General features: G+C 38.5%; 1 protein-coding gene across 5 annotated transcripts in view; it reads left to right on the plus strand.

Annotated features, from left to right (window-relative positions):
* Positions 1-17,365, plus strand: part of LOC146658581 (protein tyrosine phosphatase type IVA 3) — a 164,806-nt gene extending 147,441 nt beyond the window's left edge. Inside the window, exons 1-9 of one of the 5 annotated variants that reach the window (XM_085422292.1) lie at positions 8,493-8,928; positions 9,306-9,374; positions 9,562-9,712; positions 11,330-11,758; positions 14,330-14,461; positions 14,625-14,717; positions 14,813-14,943; positions 15,168-15,242; positions 16,000-17,365. In XM_085422292.1, the coding sequence (XP_085278418.1) occupies positions 14,366-14,461; positions 14,625-14,717; positions 14,813-14,943; positions 15,168-15,242; positions 16,000-16,117 (513 nt within the window). In that variant the 5' untranslated portion in view covers positions 8,493-8,928; positions 9,306-9,374; positions 9,562-9,712; positions 11,330-11,758; positions 14,330-14,365 and the 3' untranslated portion in view covers positions 16,118-17,365. Of the gene's footprint in view, positions 1-8,492; positions 8,929-9,305; positions 9,375-9,561; positions 9,713-11,329; positions 11,759-14,329; positions 14,462-14,624; positions 14,718-14,812; positions 14,944-15,167; positions 15,243-15,999 lie in introns of those variants that run through there. The other 4 variants (XM_085422291.1, XM_085422294.1, XM_085422290.1 and 1 more) reach the window with 4 other exon arrangements.
* Positions 17,366-17,830: the final 465 nt, after the last annotated feature.

The raw sequence follows: 17,830 nt of genomic DNA on the forward strand, positions 1-17,830 counted from the left end.
TATTTCACCAGACACAACAACAACAAATACAACAGGGTGAAACCAGAAGCTCCTGAGCCAGATTAGAGCTCCTATGTGGAGGCCACACGAGATTTAAATGGAAACAAGTCATTGTGTAATTCCAAGAATGGCTTACCAGGAAAGATGTAGTGGAGCATTTACTCAAGCTTGTGAGGAATAACTAAGAAAAGCAACAACAACAACAACAACACTTCTTATTTAGGCACAGTCACCACTGTGATCACCACAAAACTGTTTTTCTTTTAACTCAAGCAAACCTTCCAGCAACTACCACCATAACAGCTAGAATTCATATTAAAATTGTAACTAGGTTAACATTTTTAACAAAGCCCCCATCAGTTCCCTCAGCTAACATATATAACTCACTTGCACTAGTGTCTACAGACACCTTCGATGTATGCACACACACACACACACACACACACACACACACACACACACACACACACACACACACACACACACACACACACACACACTTATGAGATATTAAAAGTTGGATATGAGCAAAATAATAAATTATCTCCAGCCTGTGCATGGTGTACCCTCTTGCCCTATGACAGCAGGGGTGGGCACCTTCCCAATGACCCTGAATTTGATAGGAGGTTAAGAAAATGGATGGATGCACACTTATTTATAATTACCTCGATCATGACCATCAGCAGTGCTTCTATTATTAAAGCAAGCCTTGAATACTTCCTTGTTATTTCCTTGTATCTTTGGGAAAGGAATTAGCACTGAAGTCTTAGCAGGTCAGTGCTTTAATGAAACCGGGAGAGCGGCCATGACCACTGCTCACAGTGTCCTTTGGGCTCCTCATAAAGCACAAGACTGTCAGGACTGACCTACTGAGTGTCAGCTCACATTTCCAGAAACCACTACATCAATGTCCATGCCAGCACACTCAGGTTTGTAGGATTAAAACAGATGGTCCCTGCAGAGCTGAATTTCCACAGGGTGATCTGACAGAGGAAGCCTTGAAAGCAGGACTATGTGGGTCTGAGAAACAATTAGAAGTGTCATCTCACAGGCACATTTTACTGTTATCACAAATGAACTGAATTAAAATATGTTTCAGTGGAGAGGGACTGGATCAAGCGATGCTATACATGGTTCATTGACTTTCTAAATTTCACAAATGATTTTAGAGTTATTTTGTATGGAACTGACGACTGTGATGATAATTTGCACTTGATTTTGAAAGAAATGTGTGGATCATAAGGCTCACAAAAAAGTACCGGTAACAAAAAATATTTACAAAAACCAAAATATTTACTCCAAAAAGCTTCATAAAGATGTGTCCAGATGTACTCAATGCTCATTATTTTACATTAAACAGGGTAAAAGAGAAAAAGATATAAAATGTGGCGGACAAAGGCGTTATCGTAATTTACTAAGTATGATCTGGAATATTGTTTTCTGTGCACTGAAGATTTGGGCAAAGATTTGCCGGATCGCATTATGCTGCATGATTTCTTTGCATTTATAACAAAATCTGCATAAACAAAAAAGCATTTTGAGTATTTTGTCATATTTGATGCTGAATAATGAATCACTGAATCTGTTACTAAGTTAATTTTGCTGTATACACTGAGACTTAAACACTGTCTGTCAGGACTGGACTGGGACAAAAAAATCAACCGCGCATTTTGACTAGAGAACGGCCCACCAGGTATTATAGGAAAAGCCATAAAGCCTTTGAATGAAAACAAATGCTGTTGTGACATTGATGTACACTGTCTTGTTGGTATATATGTATCAACCTAATAAACTTAAACCTACACCATCCTCCCTATTCTGGTATTTTAAACAGTACTTACTGGAAATATCAAACAACCTAATCAATAATTACATATACCTAACTAGCAGGGTTGCCAACTCCCAGCAAAAAAATAGGGAACCACCTATTTCGCCTAATCGACATAATCGACTTTAATTTATTGCCAGGGTAAAACAAATGCACAGAAACCAATTATTTTTCTACAGTAATTAAATAGATTCAACATCTTTCTTCAACAGAATTGCAGACTGCACACATGGTACCTTCCCAAAGGAAAAAGTACTATAGCTTACTACTGTATATATTAGACTTAATATTTACTATATACTAGAGATGGACCGATCTGATATTACGTATCGGTATCAGTCCGATACTGACGTCAATTACTGGTTCGGATATCGGAGAGAAATAAAAAATGTAATCCGATCCATTAAATATCAAAAAAGCACCTCACAAAACTTGCGACATGGCGTAACTCGGTTCATAACCGTAGCACGTCGGAGCAGTGTGCTCATGTGATAGAGCGGCTGTGTGTATTTGTAGCCTCCCTACCAAACCAGCATTTCATCGCCCAGGAAGTGATCCCAGAGAGAAGTAAAGCAAGTGTGTAAGTTCATCTCTGAATGTTTGTAAAGCATTCCCACGTTAATCTTAACAACTACTATATGGAGCGACTGCCTCTCTCTCCCTCCCTCTCCTGCTGCTACTTCAATCATGAAACTGATTAATGATCAGCTGATCGGCTTTTCTGTCCCCAGTCCGTCTCTCTTCTTTATTTTTGGTCCACTTTGCACCAGAAAGAGGAAACCACCGGCTAAACAACAGCAGCAAGTTTAAGCTTGATAAGCTGTTGTTAGAATTTATTTAATATTACTTTCTAGACCAGGATCCTTTTCTATGCAGCTGACGGCTGGTAACTGTGCAGGGGCGGATCTAGCAAAGTTTAGCCAGGGGGGCCGATAAGGCATGAACAGGGAAAAGGGGGCACAAAGACATACTTTTCTTTCTTATTCTCATTTAAAATGTCTAGCTTTTATTAAATAATTATCTGAATCTTACACCCAAAGTTTTAATCTTATGCAAAATATATAGAAGTCCATTACTGTATATAGTAACTATTAAGTCTAATATATATACCCTAGTAAGCTAAAGTACTTTTTCCTTTGGGAAGATACCATCTGTGCAGTCTGCAATTCTGTAGAAGAAAGATGTTGAATCTATTTAATTATTCTTGAAAAAGAATTTATTTCTGTGCATTTTTTTTCACGCTGCATCAAATTAAAGTTGATTACGTCAATTAAGCATCATGAGGTGGAGGGTGGTTCCCTATTTTTTTTTTCTGGGAGTTTGCAACCCTATTAGTTAGGTTGCTTACTCTTTAAAATACCAGAATAGGAAGGATGGAGTAGGTTTAAGTTTATTAGATTGATCAGTATTGCTGAACTATGAAATATTTTGGGTGCAGTATATTTTTTACATACAGGTATAACAGAATAGCTTTAGTGTTGTTGTTTATTTAAGCTTGAGTATGAACTTATACAAAATGGAGCAAGATATTTAAAAAACTGTTTTATTGATTAAAAAACACACTATATCGGATTCATATCGGTATCCTCCAATATCCAAATTTATGATATCGGTATCGGACATAAAAAAGTGGTATCGTGCCATCTCTACTATATGCAATAATGAATTTTTATACATTTTACATCAGATAACCACTTTGGATTCGGTTGTATTTATTAAAACCTAGAGATTTTAAATGAGAATAAGAAAGAAAAGTATTTCTTTGTGCCCCCCTTTCCCTGTTAGTGCACTACCTGCCCCCTGGTAAAACTTTCCTATCCGCCCCTGCACAGTTACCAGCTGTCAGCCACGTAGAAAAGGATCCTGGTGTTATTTGTCTCTCAGAAACAGTTCATAACTTCCCTTCAACTCATTCATGTCAACTAAAAGGTAAACCTATTTCTCTATCACCTGTTCAGCTCTGATGATTCAGTAAGGACATCTCCTGGTTTCATCTTCATGTTTCCCTCTCACCAGATATCGGTTTGGATATCTGGTGAGAGGGAAACTGTATGTTGACTGTGTGTTGACCAGCACCTTTACGGCTGTGGCTCCAGCAAACATCAGCTGATACTAGAAAGTAATATTAAATAAATTCTAACAACAGCTGATCAAGCTTAAACGTGCTGCTGTTGTTTAGCGTGACATCCGCTGGTTTCGTCTTTCTGGCGCAAAGTGGGCGATAAACAAACGAGACGGGACTTAGGACAGCAAAGCCGATCAGCTGATCATTGATCAGTTTCATGATTGAAGTAGCAACAGGAGAGGGAGGGGGAGAGATTGAGAGAAGAAGAGGAAGCTATGCAGCGCAAAGACACAGAATAACTCCAGCTTTGTGTCTTTTTTTTGCTGAAGTTCGGGACAAATTGCATTCCTTTACACCTAAATACAGAACTTTAAAGTTCGACCTCATCGGCTAATTGGTCCAGCCCAGAGTCGATCATGACCAATTGGCCAATCCACCGCCTTTTATTGTTTATATATGCTAAAAATCACCATCGGCCCACCGGGCAAATGCCTGGTATGCCCGATGGCCAGTCCAACTATGCTGTCTGTATAGTACAAGGCTACTTACACAGCTGCACACCTCTGATTTAACCTCTTGCACTTTGTATTTTCTCATATCTCCTCTGCTATATCTTCAACAAACTTCATTATCTAAAGAAGTCATCTACTTTTACTTTGACTAAAACGAATGAAGGATTTTGTGCCTTTCTGTTTCAGCTGCATTTGAGAATATTAAAAACATATTTGATAGTACCAGTGTTGCTGGGTCAATGTTTTTATAACCTGAGGTGTGACTGGAGGAAACAGGTTCTCTAATTCCACTCTGGGCTGGAAACAAGGAGCCTTGTTGCATTTCAAAACTTTACAGAGTGTCTCTTATCTGTAGAGTCATACTAGGTTTTGGGGTAAAAACTGCAAAATAAATTGGTTTGGTTTTGCCAGAGTTCGTGTTAAAAGGGAGTTTTTCCTTTCCACTGTTGCCAAGTGGTCAGTTGATTGTTGGGGTTGTCTCTCTATTATTGTAGGGTCTTTGGAATGTACAAATAGATGTTTGCAACACAAGCCCTGACTGAACAACAACCAGGTAAAAAAGTATTCTCCAGAACTGCTTGGGACCTTGTAATAAACATGTGGATGTGTTTATGCTATAATCGGGATCAAATCAAAAGTGAGATAACAGCAAACCATATTAAATAACAGATGACTACTTATCACCTTGATGCATGAAAAACAGCTCCAGCTCTGAGAAAACATTCACAACCCAAAAACTCATGCCCACTTTAACCACCAGGAACACTGAGATTTTTAATTTGACGAACTGGAAACAGTGTAAGGTGTGCTTTGGCTAATTTTAGCAAATAAATGGTGTTTTTTTTAAGCTTTCTGTGTGGGTGAACAGTCATGTTAACCACCACTCAATATGATTGATAGTAAGGTGAGGCCCTGGCTTGTACTACAGGGTGGGCCATTTATATGGATACACTGTAATAACATGGGAATGGTTGGTGATATTAAAGTCCTGTTTGTGGCACATTAGTATATGTAAGGGGGCAAACTCCTCAAGATGGGTGGTGACCAAGTTGGCCATCTTGGATACAACTTTTGTTTTTTCAATAGGAAGAGCGCCATGTGACACATCAAACTTATTGGTAATGTCACAAGAAAAACAATGGTGTGCTTGGTTTCAACCTAACTTTATTCTTTCATGAGTTATTTACAAGTTTCTGACCACTTATAAAATGTGTTCAATGTGCTGCCCATTGTGTTGGATTGTCAATGCAACCCTCTTCTCCCAAAAAAGTCTAAGGGGGTCAGATCGGGAGACCTTGGGGGCCATTCAACTGGCCCACGACGACCAATCCACTTTCCAGGAAACTGTTCATCTAGGAATGCTCGGACCTGGCACCCATAATGTGGTGGTGCACCATCTTGCTGGAAAAACTCAGGGAACGTGCCAGCTTCAGTGCATAAAGAGGGAAACACATCATCATGTAGCAATTTCAAATAACCAGTGGCCTTGAGCTTTCCATTGATGAAGAATGGACCCACTATCGTTGTACCCCATATACCACACCAAACCATCTCTTTTGTTGTTCCAACAGTCTTGGAGGGATCCATCCAATGTGGGTTAGTGTCAGACCAATAGCGGTGGTTTTGTTTGTTAACTTCACCATTCACATAAAAGTTTGCCTCATCACTGAACAAAATCTTCTGCGTGACCTGAGGGTCCTGTTCCAATTTTTGTTTTGCCCATTCTGCAAATTCTGTGCGCCGATCTGGGTCATTCTCGTTGAGATGCTGCAGTAGCTGGAGTTTGTAAGGGTGCCATTTGTGAGTAGCTAATATCCACCGAAGGGATGTTCGACTAATGCCACTCTCCAGTAGAGATGGCACGATACCACATTTTTATGTCCGATACCGATACCATAAATTTGGATATCGGCCAATACCGATATGAATCCGATAGTGTGTTTTTTAATCAATAAAACTGTTTTTTAAATATCTTGCTGCTTTTTCATACTCAAGTTAAAAAAAAACCCCAAAAACCCACTAAAGCTATTCTGTTATACCTGTATGCAAAAAATACACTGCACCCAAAATATTAAATAGTTCAGCAATACTGATCAATCTAATACACTTAAACCTACTCCATCATCCCTATTCTGGTATTTTAAAGAGTAAGCAACCTAACTAATAGGGTTCTAAAAAAATAAGGAACCACCCCCCCACCCTCCACCTCATGATGCTTAATTGACGTAATCAACTTTAATTTGATGCAGTGTTAAATAAAATGCCACTTTGGTTGTAAGATTCGGTTGTATTTATTAAAAGCGAGACATTTTAAATGAGAATAAGAAAGAAAAGTATGTCTTTGTGCCCCCTTTTCCCTATTCATGCCCTATCGGCCCCCCTGGCTAAACTTTGCTAGATCCGCCCCTGCACAGTTACCAGCCGTCAGCTGCATAGAAAAGGATCCTGGTCTAGAAAGTAATATTAAATAAATTCTAACAACAGCTTATCAAGCTTAAACTTGCTGCTGTTGTTCAGCCGCTGGTTTCCTCTTTCTGGTGCAAAGTGGACCAAAAACAAAGAAGAGAGACGGACTGGGGACAGAAAAGCCGATCAGCTGATCATTAATCAGTTTCACAATTGAAGTAGCAGCAGGAGAGGGAGGGGGAGAGAAGAGGCAGTCGCTTCATATGTCGGTTATTAAGCTTAAGGTGGGAATGCTTTACAAACATTCAGAGATGAACTTACACACTTGCTTTACTTCTCTCTGGGATCACTTCCTGGGAGATGAAATGGTAGCGAGGCTACAAATACACACAGCCGCTCTATCACCTGAGGCATACTGCTGCAACGTGCTACGGTTATGAGCCGAGTTATGCCATGTCGCAAGTTTTGTGAGGTGCTTTTTTTGATATTTAATGGATCGGATTACATTTTTTATTTCTCTCCGATATCCGTCAGTATCGGACCGATACCGATACGTAATATCGGATCAGTCCATCGCTACTCTCCAGTGACATGTGGTGAGGCTGTGGGCTCTTGCTGAATGAAGCTAGGACAGCCACTGATGTTTCTTCATTAGTGACAGTTTTCTTGCGTCCACATTTTAGCAAATCCAACTCTGAACCAGTTTCACGAAACTTAGCAAGCAGTTTGCTAACTGTAGCATGGGAGATGGGTGGTCTCATAGGGTGTCTTGCATTGAAATCTGCTGCAATGACCCGGCTACTGCGTTCACCAGATATCAACACAATTTCGATCCGCTCGTCACGTGTTAACCTCTTCGACATGTCAATGGCTGTGAACAAAGAGAAACCTGTAAATAACTCATGAAAGAATAAAGTTACGTTGAAACCAAGCACACCACTGTTTTTCTTGTGACATTACCAATAAGTTTGATGTGTCACATGGCCCTCTTCCTATTGAAAAAACAAAAGTTGTATCCAAGATGGCCAACTTCTAAATGGCCACCATGGTCACCCCCCATCTTGAGGAGTTTGCCCCCTCACATATACTAATGTGCCACAAACAGGACTTTAATATCACCAACCATTCCCATTTTATTACAGTGTATCCATATAAATGGCCCACCCTGTACTTTTAAAAAGTATGGACCTGTGACTGCCTTGTGACTCTTTGGACTCACATTCTACACCTTGTAAACACAATTATCAATTTTTTCTCTTTTTGTGTGTATTTTTTCTGGGCAAACACAGTGATGTGCTGACTTCACACTGTAGGCTGGCTGCAAGAAAACAATTCTTGGACTATTGTAACCCCAAAGAGAAAGTTAATTCCTACAAATGGGATCCACAGGTTGACTTGGGCAATCTGTCTGGTAGCTTAAAAGACCGTCTATTTTTAGATGGTTCAGGGAGGGGAAGGCGGGGGGTCGATGAAGGGAGGGAGAACAAGAAAAAGTCCTGACAGATGTGACACTGCAGCAAATATTCATGAGACCACTCGTTTTATTTTTTTTTAGGAGCATGATGTGAAAAAACTGTGACCATGGACTTCCCTGGTTGAAACAAGTAATCTTCAGCCACATTGAAAAGTTAGGAGCTGAACTCTCACCCAGTGCCTTCCAGGCGAGTGGGAGAGAAAGGAGTAGAGTGGATGAAGAAGTGGAAGAGCTGGAGGAGGGGGAGTGAGGCTCTTCTCCTGTGGCTCTAAGAGCATTAACTGTAGTGCGTTCTGCTGGTGACAGGGCTGTCAGGGTCAGATGACTGCTCAGCCTGATTAGACCAGCTCATAGCAGATCCTAAGCCCAACACACACTGCACCTTTATACCAAGGTGGATCTACGAGCTGGCACATTCAGTACGTCGCAGTTGAGGAGGCCAGAAGGGACACGAGGTGGATAGTTTAGTGTTATAGTGGGGCAGAGCTAAAGGTTATCAAGGAAACATTTAACCTTCTGCTGCTGCTCCTTCCTGCTTGACTACCAGGACCAAAGACTGAAAGAGGTGTTGTTTTACTGTAACAAGAAGGCAGAAGAACTGGTGTTTAGCCAGTGTTTGGAGATGACGCTGAAAAGCTAAGCGGTAAGAACTAAAGCACTCTGCATTTGTTTTGTTGCTATATAAATAGGATAATTATATAGTGTTTCCCAATGCTGTCACAAAGCCAGAAGTGCAACACCCTGCATTCTGGATACGCGATGCAGAGAATTATAGAAAATCTCCATAAACATTTTTATCCGTGCTATATTGCTGCCACAGACGGTGAGAGAGAGTAAAGCAGAAGGGTACTGTTGTTCCTACAAAAATCTGATGTGTCATAGAATCACACACTAGTACAGATGGAGCTAAAAATACAGCTGCAGGTATTTAGAGTCTACAGGGGTTTACTATAACAGGCAGTCAGCTGGCTGTATGTCAGCACTCAAACTGTTGTAGAACTGCTGCTGCTGCTTCTGCAGGACTTTGGTGTAACTGCCAGTCAGAGCCCTGTGGATTTCCCCTGTTCAGCAGACAAGCTGTCCTCTGAGGTAAGAGGGAAGTTAAGCTTCCAGAAAATAAGTAAAAACGTAGTTATTTAGCACAACTTCTTTTTCTGAGTGATTTGAGTGATTGAATCTGATGCTCTTATCAGCTAACTGGAAGTCAGTAAACGAATGTGTAATCTAATCTGTTTAAAGACCACTACTATCCGTTTCATTCAGCTTTACATTTCAGACCTTGTGAAGAAGTAGCCATAAGGTGGCTCTAAAATAATACTGAGATCCATTTTAGCCTCTCTGTGTCCTGATCCACCATGTGACAGTGAAACAGCTAGGCAGCCAGTCTGGAGACATGCCTATTTTTACAAACCAAACTACACTCTAAGGTAAAAGTGCCAATTGGCTTTAAGGTTTAACTGGAATTACTTCTGTCTGTTTCTGTATGTTACCCTCATATGAAATCATTCTACTTCAGATGTTTGCTAAAATTGTGAACAGTTGACCTTTTAGTTAAGTTTAGATGCCTTAAAACAGGTTTCTGTGTACTCACAGAGTGTCTGTGACAGTGCCAGCTATGCTGCTTTGCAAATTAGCTTTTATCCTGTGTCTCCGTTGCAACTTTGGTGCCCTCGGGTCGCACAAGGCTTCAAGTGAAATGAATGTTCACTTTTAACCAGCTCAGTGGAAAATAAGCGACCTCTATCCCGATTAGCGGTGACACAGGATAAAATCCTAAATATAGATTGTCAACAACTTGGAACTGACTACCCTCTTCTGGAAGAGTGAGTGTGTAAGTCTGTGAGTGATTATGTGTGTGTGTGTGTGTGTCTGCGTGTGTTGTCAGTGCAGAGGCCAAAAGGTGACCAGAGATTACCTCTGGACCTTCCTTTGTTGTTTATTTGATTGCCTTGTTTGAGTGGTAGGTAGAATTATTTGGAAAGCTAAAAGTATGCTGCATTTTTATGAGAAATATTATTAAGATGATTCAGTGCTTTGTTTTGAATCATACATTAAGAAGAGCCTAACACAACTTATATCTGTACTTTAGAGAAACCGCATTATAACTAACAAGCAGTGTTCATCCTAAATGCTTTCATAACTCTGTATGTGCTGAACTGCTGAACAGAGCCTTTTTTCCTGAAAATATATTAAACTGATATGCATGTGGGGTTAAGGTTCAGAATAAATCAAAGCAAGTTACTTCAGATTCTCCACAGTTTCACAAAATATTTTTATCTTGTCTTTTTTTGTGCCGAGCCACAACAAAAAACACCTAGGCTAGATTAATCAGAGCATCACTTTATATGAGAATTTCTGCTCATTTTTTTCTTCAAAGCTAACTTAATTTTGTTGATATTGTACAAATGTCATTATCATCATCAAACAATATCATATGGGTTATATTGAATGTCTATGTTGGTATGTCTTCTTAAATAAAGTTGAATTATATGTTTCTTGAAAGTATTAGTGTCGTTGAACATGTAATTGAGTTGTGATCTTAGTATATGGCAACCTTGATCTTGTTGTTAATTTAACATTAACGAATTAAGTTTTTACAGGGACTAGTAGTAACTAGTAACTACTCCCACATTTTTCATTCATTTTCATTCTAATGCCCCACGATTATCTTTAGTGTTTCTTATAGCTTAATAAATACACACCCTGTGTATTTAATTGGTGTGTCTGTTCTTAATGTGTCATCCACTAACTAATCAAAAGGTGTTTTATCCCCTCTGTCTAATAGAAGGTCTGTATTATCATACTGTATGAGTAAGAATATTTATAATATGTGTGAATGCTTATATGTGTCTTTTAGATCCAGTGTAATTGGGTGTAACTGTGATGCACATGTAATAAAATAGTTTGATTAGTGTATATATGGCAGCATAATATAACTGGGTTATATGGAACTGCAAAAAACTGAATATGTGCTAAATTACTAAAAGGACCACGATCAGTGTCATTTCAGTGGAAGCTGACTTTTAATATATTTTGTATTTCAGAATTGCTGGTTGATGGAGTTTGTGAGGCGAAGTGGTGACTACTGCCACGCCCAACACATTTAAACCCCATCTGGGATAATGCTGCACCATGTAGTCCTAGGGTTATGAACCCTACAAGACCACTGGCCTTTGACCTCTGAACCTGTCAGCTCATGGGGTAACAAGCGGAGCCTTGACACTGAAAGCTAACAGGAGAAAGACGGAAAGAGAGCGTGACTAAAACTGAGTGTGGTCAAAGAAATAAAAACACAGAGAAAGTCGACACACTGTAACCTTCTGGACTATAGCAGACTGTTAACTGATGGGATAACAATCAAGACTATAGGACGTCAGACCTGGGAAAATATCTGAAAATAGGAGTTCTGGCTCACCTGGAGATCAAATATAAACTGAAGACATAGCTGCTAAACGCAACAGCTGGAGCTAAAGGTGAGGAGTCAATGACCTAAATCTAGTAATGCATCAACACTTTCTTAATATTTCATGACATTTCATTGGTTGTATGATTCAGTAGAAATTTCTTTAAGCCAGTCAGTATGAGATTAAATGATTTGCCTTTCTTGGAGAGTAGGTTTTACTAACAATGATGCTTTTAACTTCTAGGTCTTACATGGAAAAAATGACTTCTCTGTTTTCAGTGTTATTGAATTTCACCTAAGATCAAAGTCACATATTTCCTTCTCTTGCTCAAAGTGCTACTTTACACATCAACAATGTTTTGGTGTCTTAGTCTAAGTTGCCGTATTTTGTTGCTGACACTTACCTGATACTCCTGGAAGAAAATGAAGAAGAAATTTGAAAAAAAAAATGAGAAAGAAATGTCACTTTCCAGAACTCACTCACTAGCTTCTGAGAAAAAGAAAGAAAAAGTCTCCAAACCCTGCTGTGAACAGTTACATGCATTAACTATTTTTCACTGTTTTCAGGAAGTGTTAGGTAAGCATACATTATGGTACAGCTAAAAACTCAGGAAGCCATTTCACTTCCTGTTAATCCTATTAACCATCAGTCAGAGGCAGCAGAGAATACTTGCGAGCTAAGGCTCTGTCAGTTGGAATGAATGGAGCTAAACTGCTTAAATGACTCTACACCAGCTTCTAGTATTAGTATTCACGGATTAAAATTCTCTTATTGGGTTATTTTACTCATTTCCTTTCATTATACTTACCAGAAAGCGAATGCTGCCGGTATAAAGCTGGAATTCTGATAATGCATGCTGATTGGTCAATTAACAAGAGTTTATAGTCTGCTGATGGCACTAGTTTCCAAATGACAGACATTAGAAACATAGTTAAGCTTAAGATGTGATGGTTGATGTTGAGTGCTGCTAGAAATTCTTTGCAGCTTGTCAAATGTGTGAAATCAAATGTCATAAAATGCCTTATGGTGTTGGGACCTCCCTTAATATTTTTAAGTATTAAGTATTGTAATTGTAATTGTAATAAGTATTTTTATTACATTTACAATCCAACGCAATCTAAAAATGGAAGTATATCTATTGATTTTGCTATTGCAGTTCTGCTCAGTGTTAATAACTCTTTTTATAAACTACCAGTGATGAGAGGAGATGTTACAATCACTATTTAATCAACATTTTCAAACAGCTGTGAAGAAAATGTGCATGTTTTGCAAAGTTTTGAAGACCTTTAGCTTAGTACAAAGTGGTATTTTACTTGTAATTTAATTACTTCATCTCCAGTTTTTCAGTTTTCTTTCCTGTTCATGAGGGAAGTCCAGTTTTGAGCTTGACCAAGTGCATTAAAATGAGGTTCAGCATCTGGGGTGGAAATGCAAAGGAGAGACCCATTAACTGCAAATGCATCCGAGAGCTCTGGAATATCTTTGCCTTTCTTCTCACAAAGCTCTTAATTTTTCTCTCAGGTCCCATGCAGTACTCTTCAGCACTTTACCCAGGCTGAGCTACCCAGCAGCTGTGTGGTAGCCTATGTCACCATATTCAGCTTCATGCTCCTGCAGAAGTACAACAAACTGTCTTTGATTCAGTCCTCTTGCCCCAATGAAGTTAGCTATTTTAGCTACATCAACAATGTGGTTAATTTTCAGCGCTGAGTTTACACTGCCAATTTGTGTCATTTAAGCCCCGGCCTATCCAGACATACAGTTACCTGTGTGAATAAATCATTCTCTATCGTAGTCCCTCTGCGAGAAATCACAAAGCTGGTCTTGACTGCTCCATCCCTGGATGTGTAAAGCTTGGTTGCTTTTGCACCTTTACTAGCAAAGCATCTAGTGTCTGTCTTCGTTCTGCATCAGTCAATTTCCTGTGTTTTTCTGCATGTTTAGGCTCATAATGACAATTTAAATTGTTATCCTTCAACCCAGCAATCTGCTAACCACAAACTAAGAACACAACTTTATCTCTGATTTTAGTAAATAAATACTTTTTTCTTTTTCCGCCCCAAACACACATCTCATAAATGTTTGCTCTGTGAAGTTTCATTCACATACACACACATATGTACAAATGTAAATAAAGAAACAAACAAAAAATGTAGCAATCACCTTTCAAATAGAAGCAACAAAACTGTAATGTGATTTCCAATAAAATAATTTTTTTTAAATGGGAGAAAATGAATGACGTATACCTATTTATATCTTAATTCTAATTTCCCATTGACCACATGGGGTGGATCGGGGAAACCAAAGGGCCCAGGTCTGCATTAATAATACATTCTACTGATCACATTATGACAGACCTACAACATGGACTAAAGCTGCATAGGGTCCTATTCTTTCTGGATTACCTTGTGGGAAACCCCAGTGAAACCCAAAGTTGAGCTTTAGTATTTTGAAAGTCTTTATTACAGTTCAGCCATTAATATTTACATCTTATCATACTATTACTGGTGTTTTTTCTTGCTTTTACTAGCAAGAAAAAGCACATAACACATAACATTACATAACCAGTCATTTCTTGGCATTTTTTATCCATATTCTACAAAAACAAAATGTGAAAAAGATGACTTCTGGTTTTTACAGGGGTTACACACGCAACAATTCTTCACACTGGTCAACATGAATCGCCCAGCTCCAGTCGAACTGTGCCACAAGAACATGAGATTTCTTATTACACACAACCCAACAGATGGCACACTCAGCTCCTTCATAGAGGTGAGAAATATATGTGAGTATGTGTGTCCTGCAAGGGTAGACAATATTATAATGACAAGCGTAATAAAATTAGGATATTACCTGCATGCTTGTTTCCCTCTGTGATGTCAGCTTGTGTATTGTGACTTCAAAAAAAGTTTTTTCCTCACTTTACCACTTCCAGGACTTGAAGCGATATGGTGCCACAACAGTGGTCCGAGTTTGTGATGTCACTTATGACAAAACACGGCTTGAGAAAGATGGCATTACAGTGGTGGTAAGTTCAGAAACACACACCTTTAATATGAATATTTACTCATTCTATGATCAAATACAGTACACCAGACAGCACCTGTTTGGACTCTCTTTTAGGACTGGCCATTTGATGATGGAGCCCCGCCACCCAGTAAGCTGGTCGATGATTGGTTGAATCTGCTAAAGAAGACATTTCAGGAGGATCCAGGAAGCTGTGTGGCTGTTCACTGTGTGGCTGGATTAGGGAGGTAGGAGACATTTAAAGTAAAAATTTAATTTAAAAATACAGAGGAAGACAGGTGTGTGTGCACACATATAAGTTAGCATCACTGGACAATAACTCATATGTTTGATTTGGAGTGCTTATACTAAAAACTATGACTTAAAGATTTGCCAAGAAACAGATAAGCAGAATTGATTGGACATGTATAGCCTAAAACATGGATTGTGTTGTATTTATACGTGCACACAGGGCTCCTGTGCTTGTTGCTTTGGCTCTGATAGAAAGTGGGATGAAATATGAGGATGCTATTCAACTCATCAGACAGTAAGTATATCCTGTGTCATATTGAGGATAGTTTTTCTTTCCTTTTTTTCACTTAATGAAACTATTTCAGAAACCAGAGTGGTCTTATATACTCTATATCAGGGGTGTCAAACATGAGGATGGGACCAGAATCGCAAGTAGTGCATCAGGCCCACTACACGGATTTAAAAAAATGTGAAGAAGGGCGTCAATTCTGGAATCTTTTTACTCTATTTTCAGAAGTTTTACAGCTTTTGTTTTTGACAAAGACACCCCCCCCCCCCCCCCCCCCCATTCTGCTACAGTAAATTACTACATACCAAACTTAGAAAGTCTGCTTTGATGATGGACTTTATCATCTTTTAACTCCTGGTTTGAGAACTAATATGCGGAAATGATTTTGCTCTGTGATTTGTTTTACTGCATCATGGGAGGGTTAACTGTTTTGAGGGCTGAAATTGACCACAGAAGGCAAAACATTTTCTGTTCCGTGCTGTAAAAATGCTTTTATTGCTATAAGTTGGGCATTTTAACACGGGAGCCTATGCTGATTGAAAGTAGCTATAGAAAACAAGAACTGGTAGGATTAAGTACACTTTTTCTATCATAACCTAGAGAGGAACACAATGAGAAATGCAACACAAAAAGGTGACAGAAAAAGACTTTTATACTTGAAAGTACAGCGTGCAGTGGAAGATAAAAGGTGTCTGTGAGCTCTCTGTATTTAATGAACCTCTAAAAGCTTTTAAAAGTTCACAGCATTGTGTTTGTGTTTCAGGAAGCGTCGTGGAGCCATCAACAGCAAACAGCTAACCTACCTGGAGAAATATCGATCTAAGCATAGGCTCCGTTTCAAAGACTCCCGCAAACACAAGAACAAATGCTGCATCGTATGAACACATGCACCATGCACACACACACGCAGGCACACACACAGAGACATTTCTCAGGAATTCAGCAGTACAAGGCTTCAGTCATTGTCACAAATACTAAAAACAGAGGCGTCAGTGCCCATGTTGAATCTTAAAAAGTTTTTCTTCTTTGTTTCCCTTTCTTTTCTTTTAATATGTTTTTTTTTATTTTTGCTTATTTGCTGTAAACAAACAGCTGCAGGATGGATAAAGGACAGGAAATCATTTTAAAAAGTGTTATAGAGGATTGTTTTTACAATATAATTCTGCAGGGAATTTAGCTATGAGGTGCATGAGCCACATTCAAATGTTCAACCGAACAAGTCCTGAAACTTATACAGATGTGGGGTGAAACTTTGATTCTGTTGTCCCTGGTGACTGGTTTTCAGCACCTTAAGTCTGACCTGACTTTAATGAATGTTTAACACTATCAGGATATAAAATTATAAACAGTTAAATTTGTGTTTCTCTTATTTTTTCTTTCTTTTTGGGCTTAAAAACCCTTAAAAACATGTTTTTAACAATTTGGAGAGACTAAAATTTTACACTCCAACAAATCAGGTTTAATCCAAGGGTAATCTTAGCCTGAGGTATTAGTCTCATCCTAGCGCAAATGTTGCTGTGCATTATTAAATTATCCAGTCTAGTTTAAAGTTTTATTATTTTCATATGTATTGGTGTGGAGTTTATTTCAGTTGTATTTTACCTGAATGATGCATGTAAACAATCACTTTGAAAAAATCATTTAAAAATCTGTTTTTGATGATGATGATAACAGAGCATGCACTTTTTATGCAAAAAGTAGAGTCCTTATGACAGTCTCTTTTATTGTAAAAGCATCTTCAACCTGAATTGATATACATACATTAAAATGCATGAAAAACTAAATGGACAATGAAATAGGCAGAGGGTGTAAAACTGAAGTTAGGAGAAGGGAAAATGTTAATAGGATCTAGCAACCCTTTGATTTACAATCTTTACCTGAAAGCATTTTAAAGCAAATGGCAAATATTTTCTTGTTCACATGACGTGTGTGCATATTTGTTTGCTTGTGTGCGTGTGTGGGTGTGGGTATATGGGGCGGCCTCTATACATTGTTTACTACTGGGGCAGGCCTGAGCTGACACTTTTTTATGTAAAAAAACAAACAAAAAAACAAGCTGTAAATGATAGTCTGTAAATTTTTTGCATTGTTTAATAAATGTTATGCCATTATCTTTGTATGTAGTGCGTGGTGTTTGTTGTCAGTGTTTGATTACATCATGTAATAATTCAAAGATTCGCTCTTCCTGGCAATTTAGCTGTTGCTAATAAACGAAATATATTGCAGACAAATTCAAAACACCAGAAACATTTTTGTCAAATATTCCTTAAATTCCTGAAATTATTAATTAGTCTGCACTTTTGATCTACTTTGACTATGAGTGCGTTAATGAGTCCTAAATAGTAAAAACAACCACCTTTAATTGCTATGAGCTCTTTATGATTGACTTAACTCTCACTTAGAGCTTCTTCTATTCTTACATATTATTATGTTCAGTGTCTCTTTATATAATATCCATACCTGTAAACAACATGATGGCTTACTAGGGATATGTTGTGAAACACGTTTTTTTCTTTGACAAATATTTTAAAAGAAGAAAATGAAGAAATAAGGAAACCTAAGTATATTTACTGTTTTTGTACAATGACACATTT

The sequence above is a fragment of the Rhamphochromis longiceps genome, linkage group LG11 (genome assembly GCF_057381845.1).
Source record: "Rhamphochromis longiceps isolate RC_006_pf linkage group LG11, R_longiceps_female_GT1.1, whole genome shotgun sequence".
NCBI lineage: Eukaryota > Metazoa > Chordata > Actinopteri > Cichliformes > Cichlidae > Rhamphochromis > Rhamphochromis longiceps.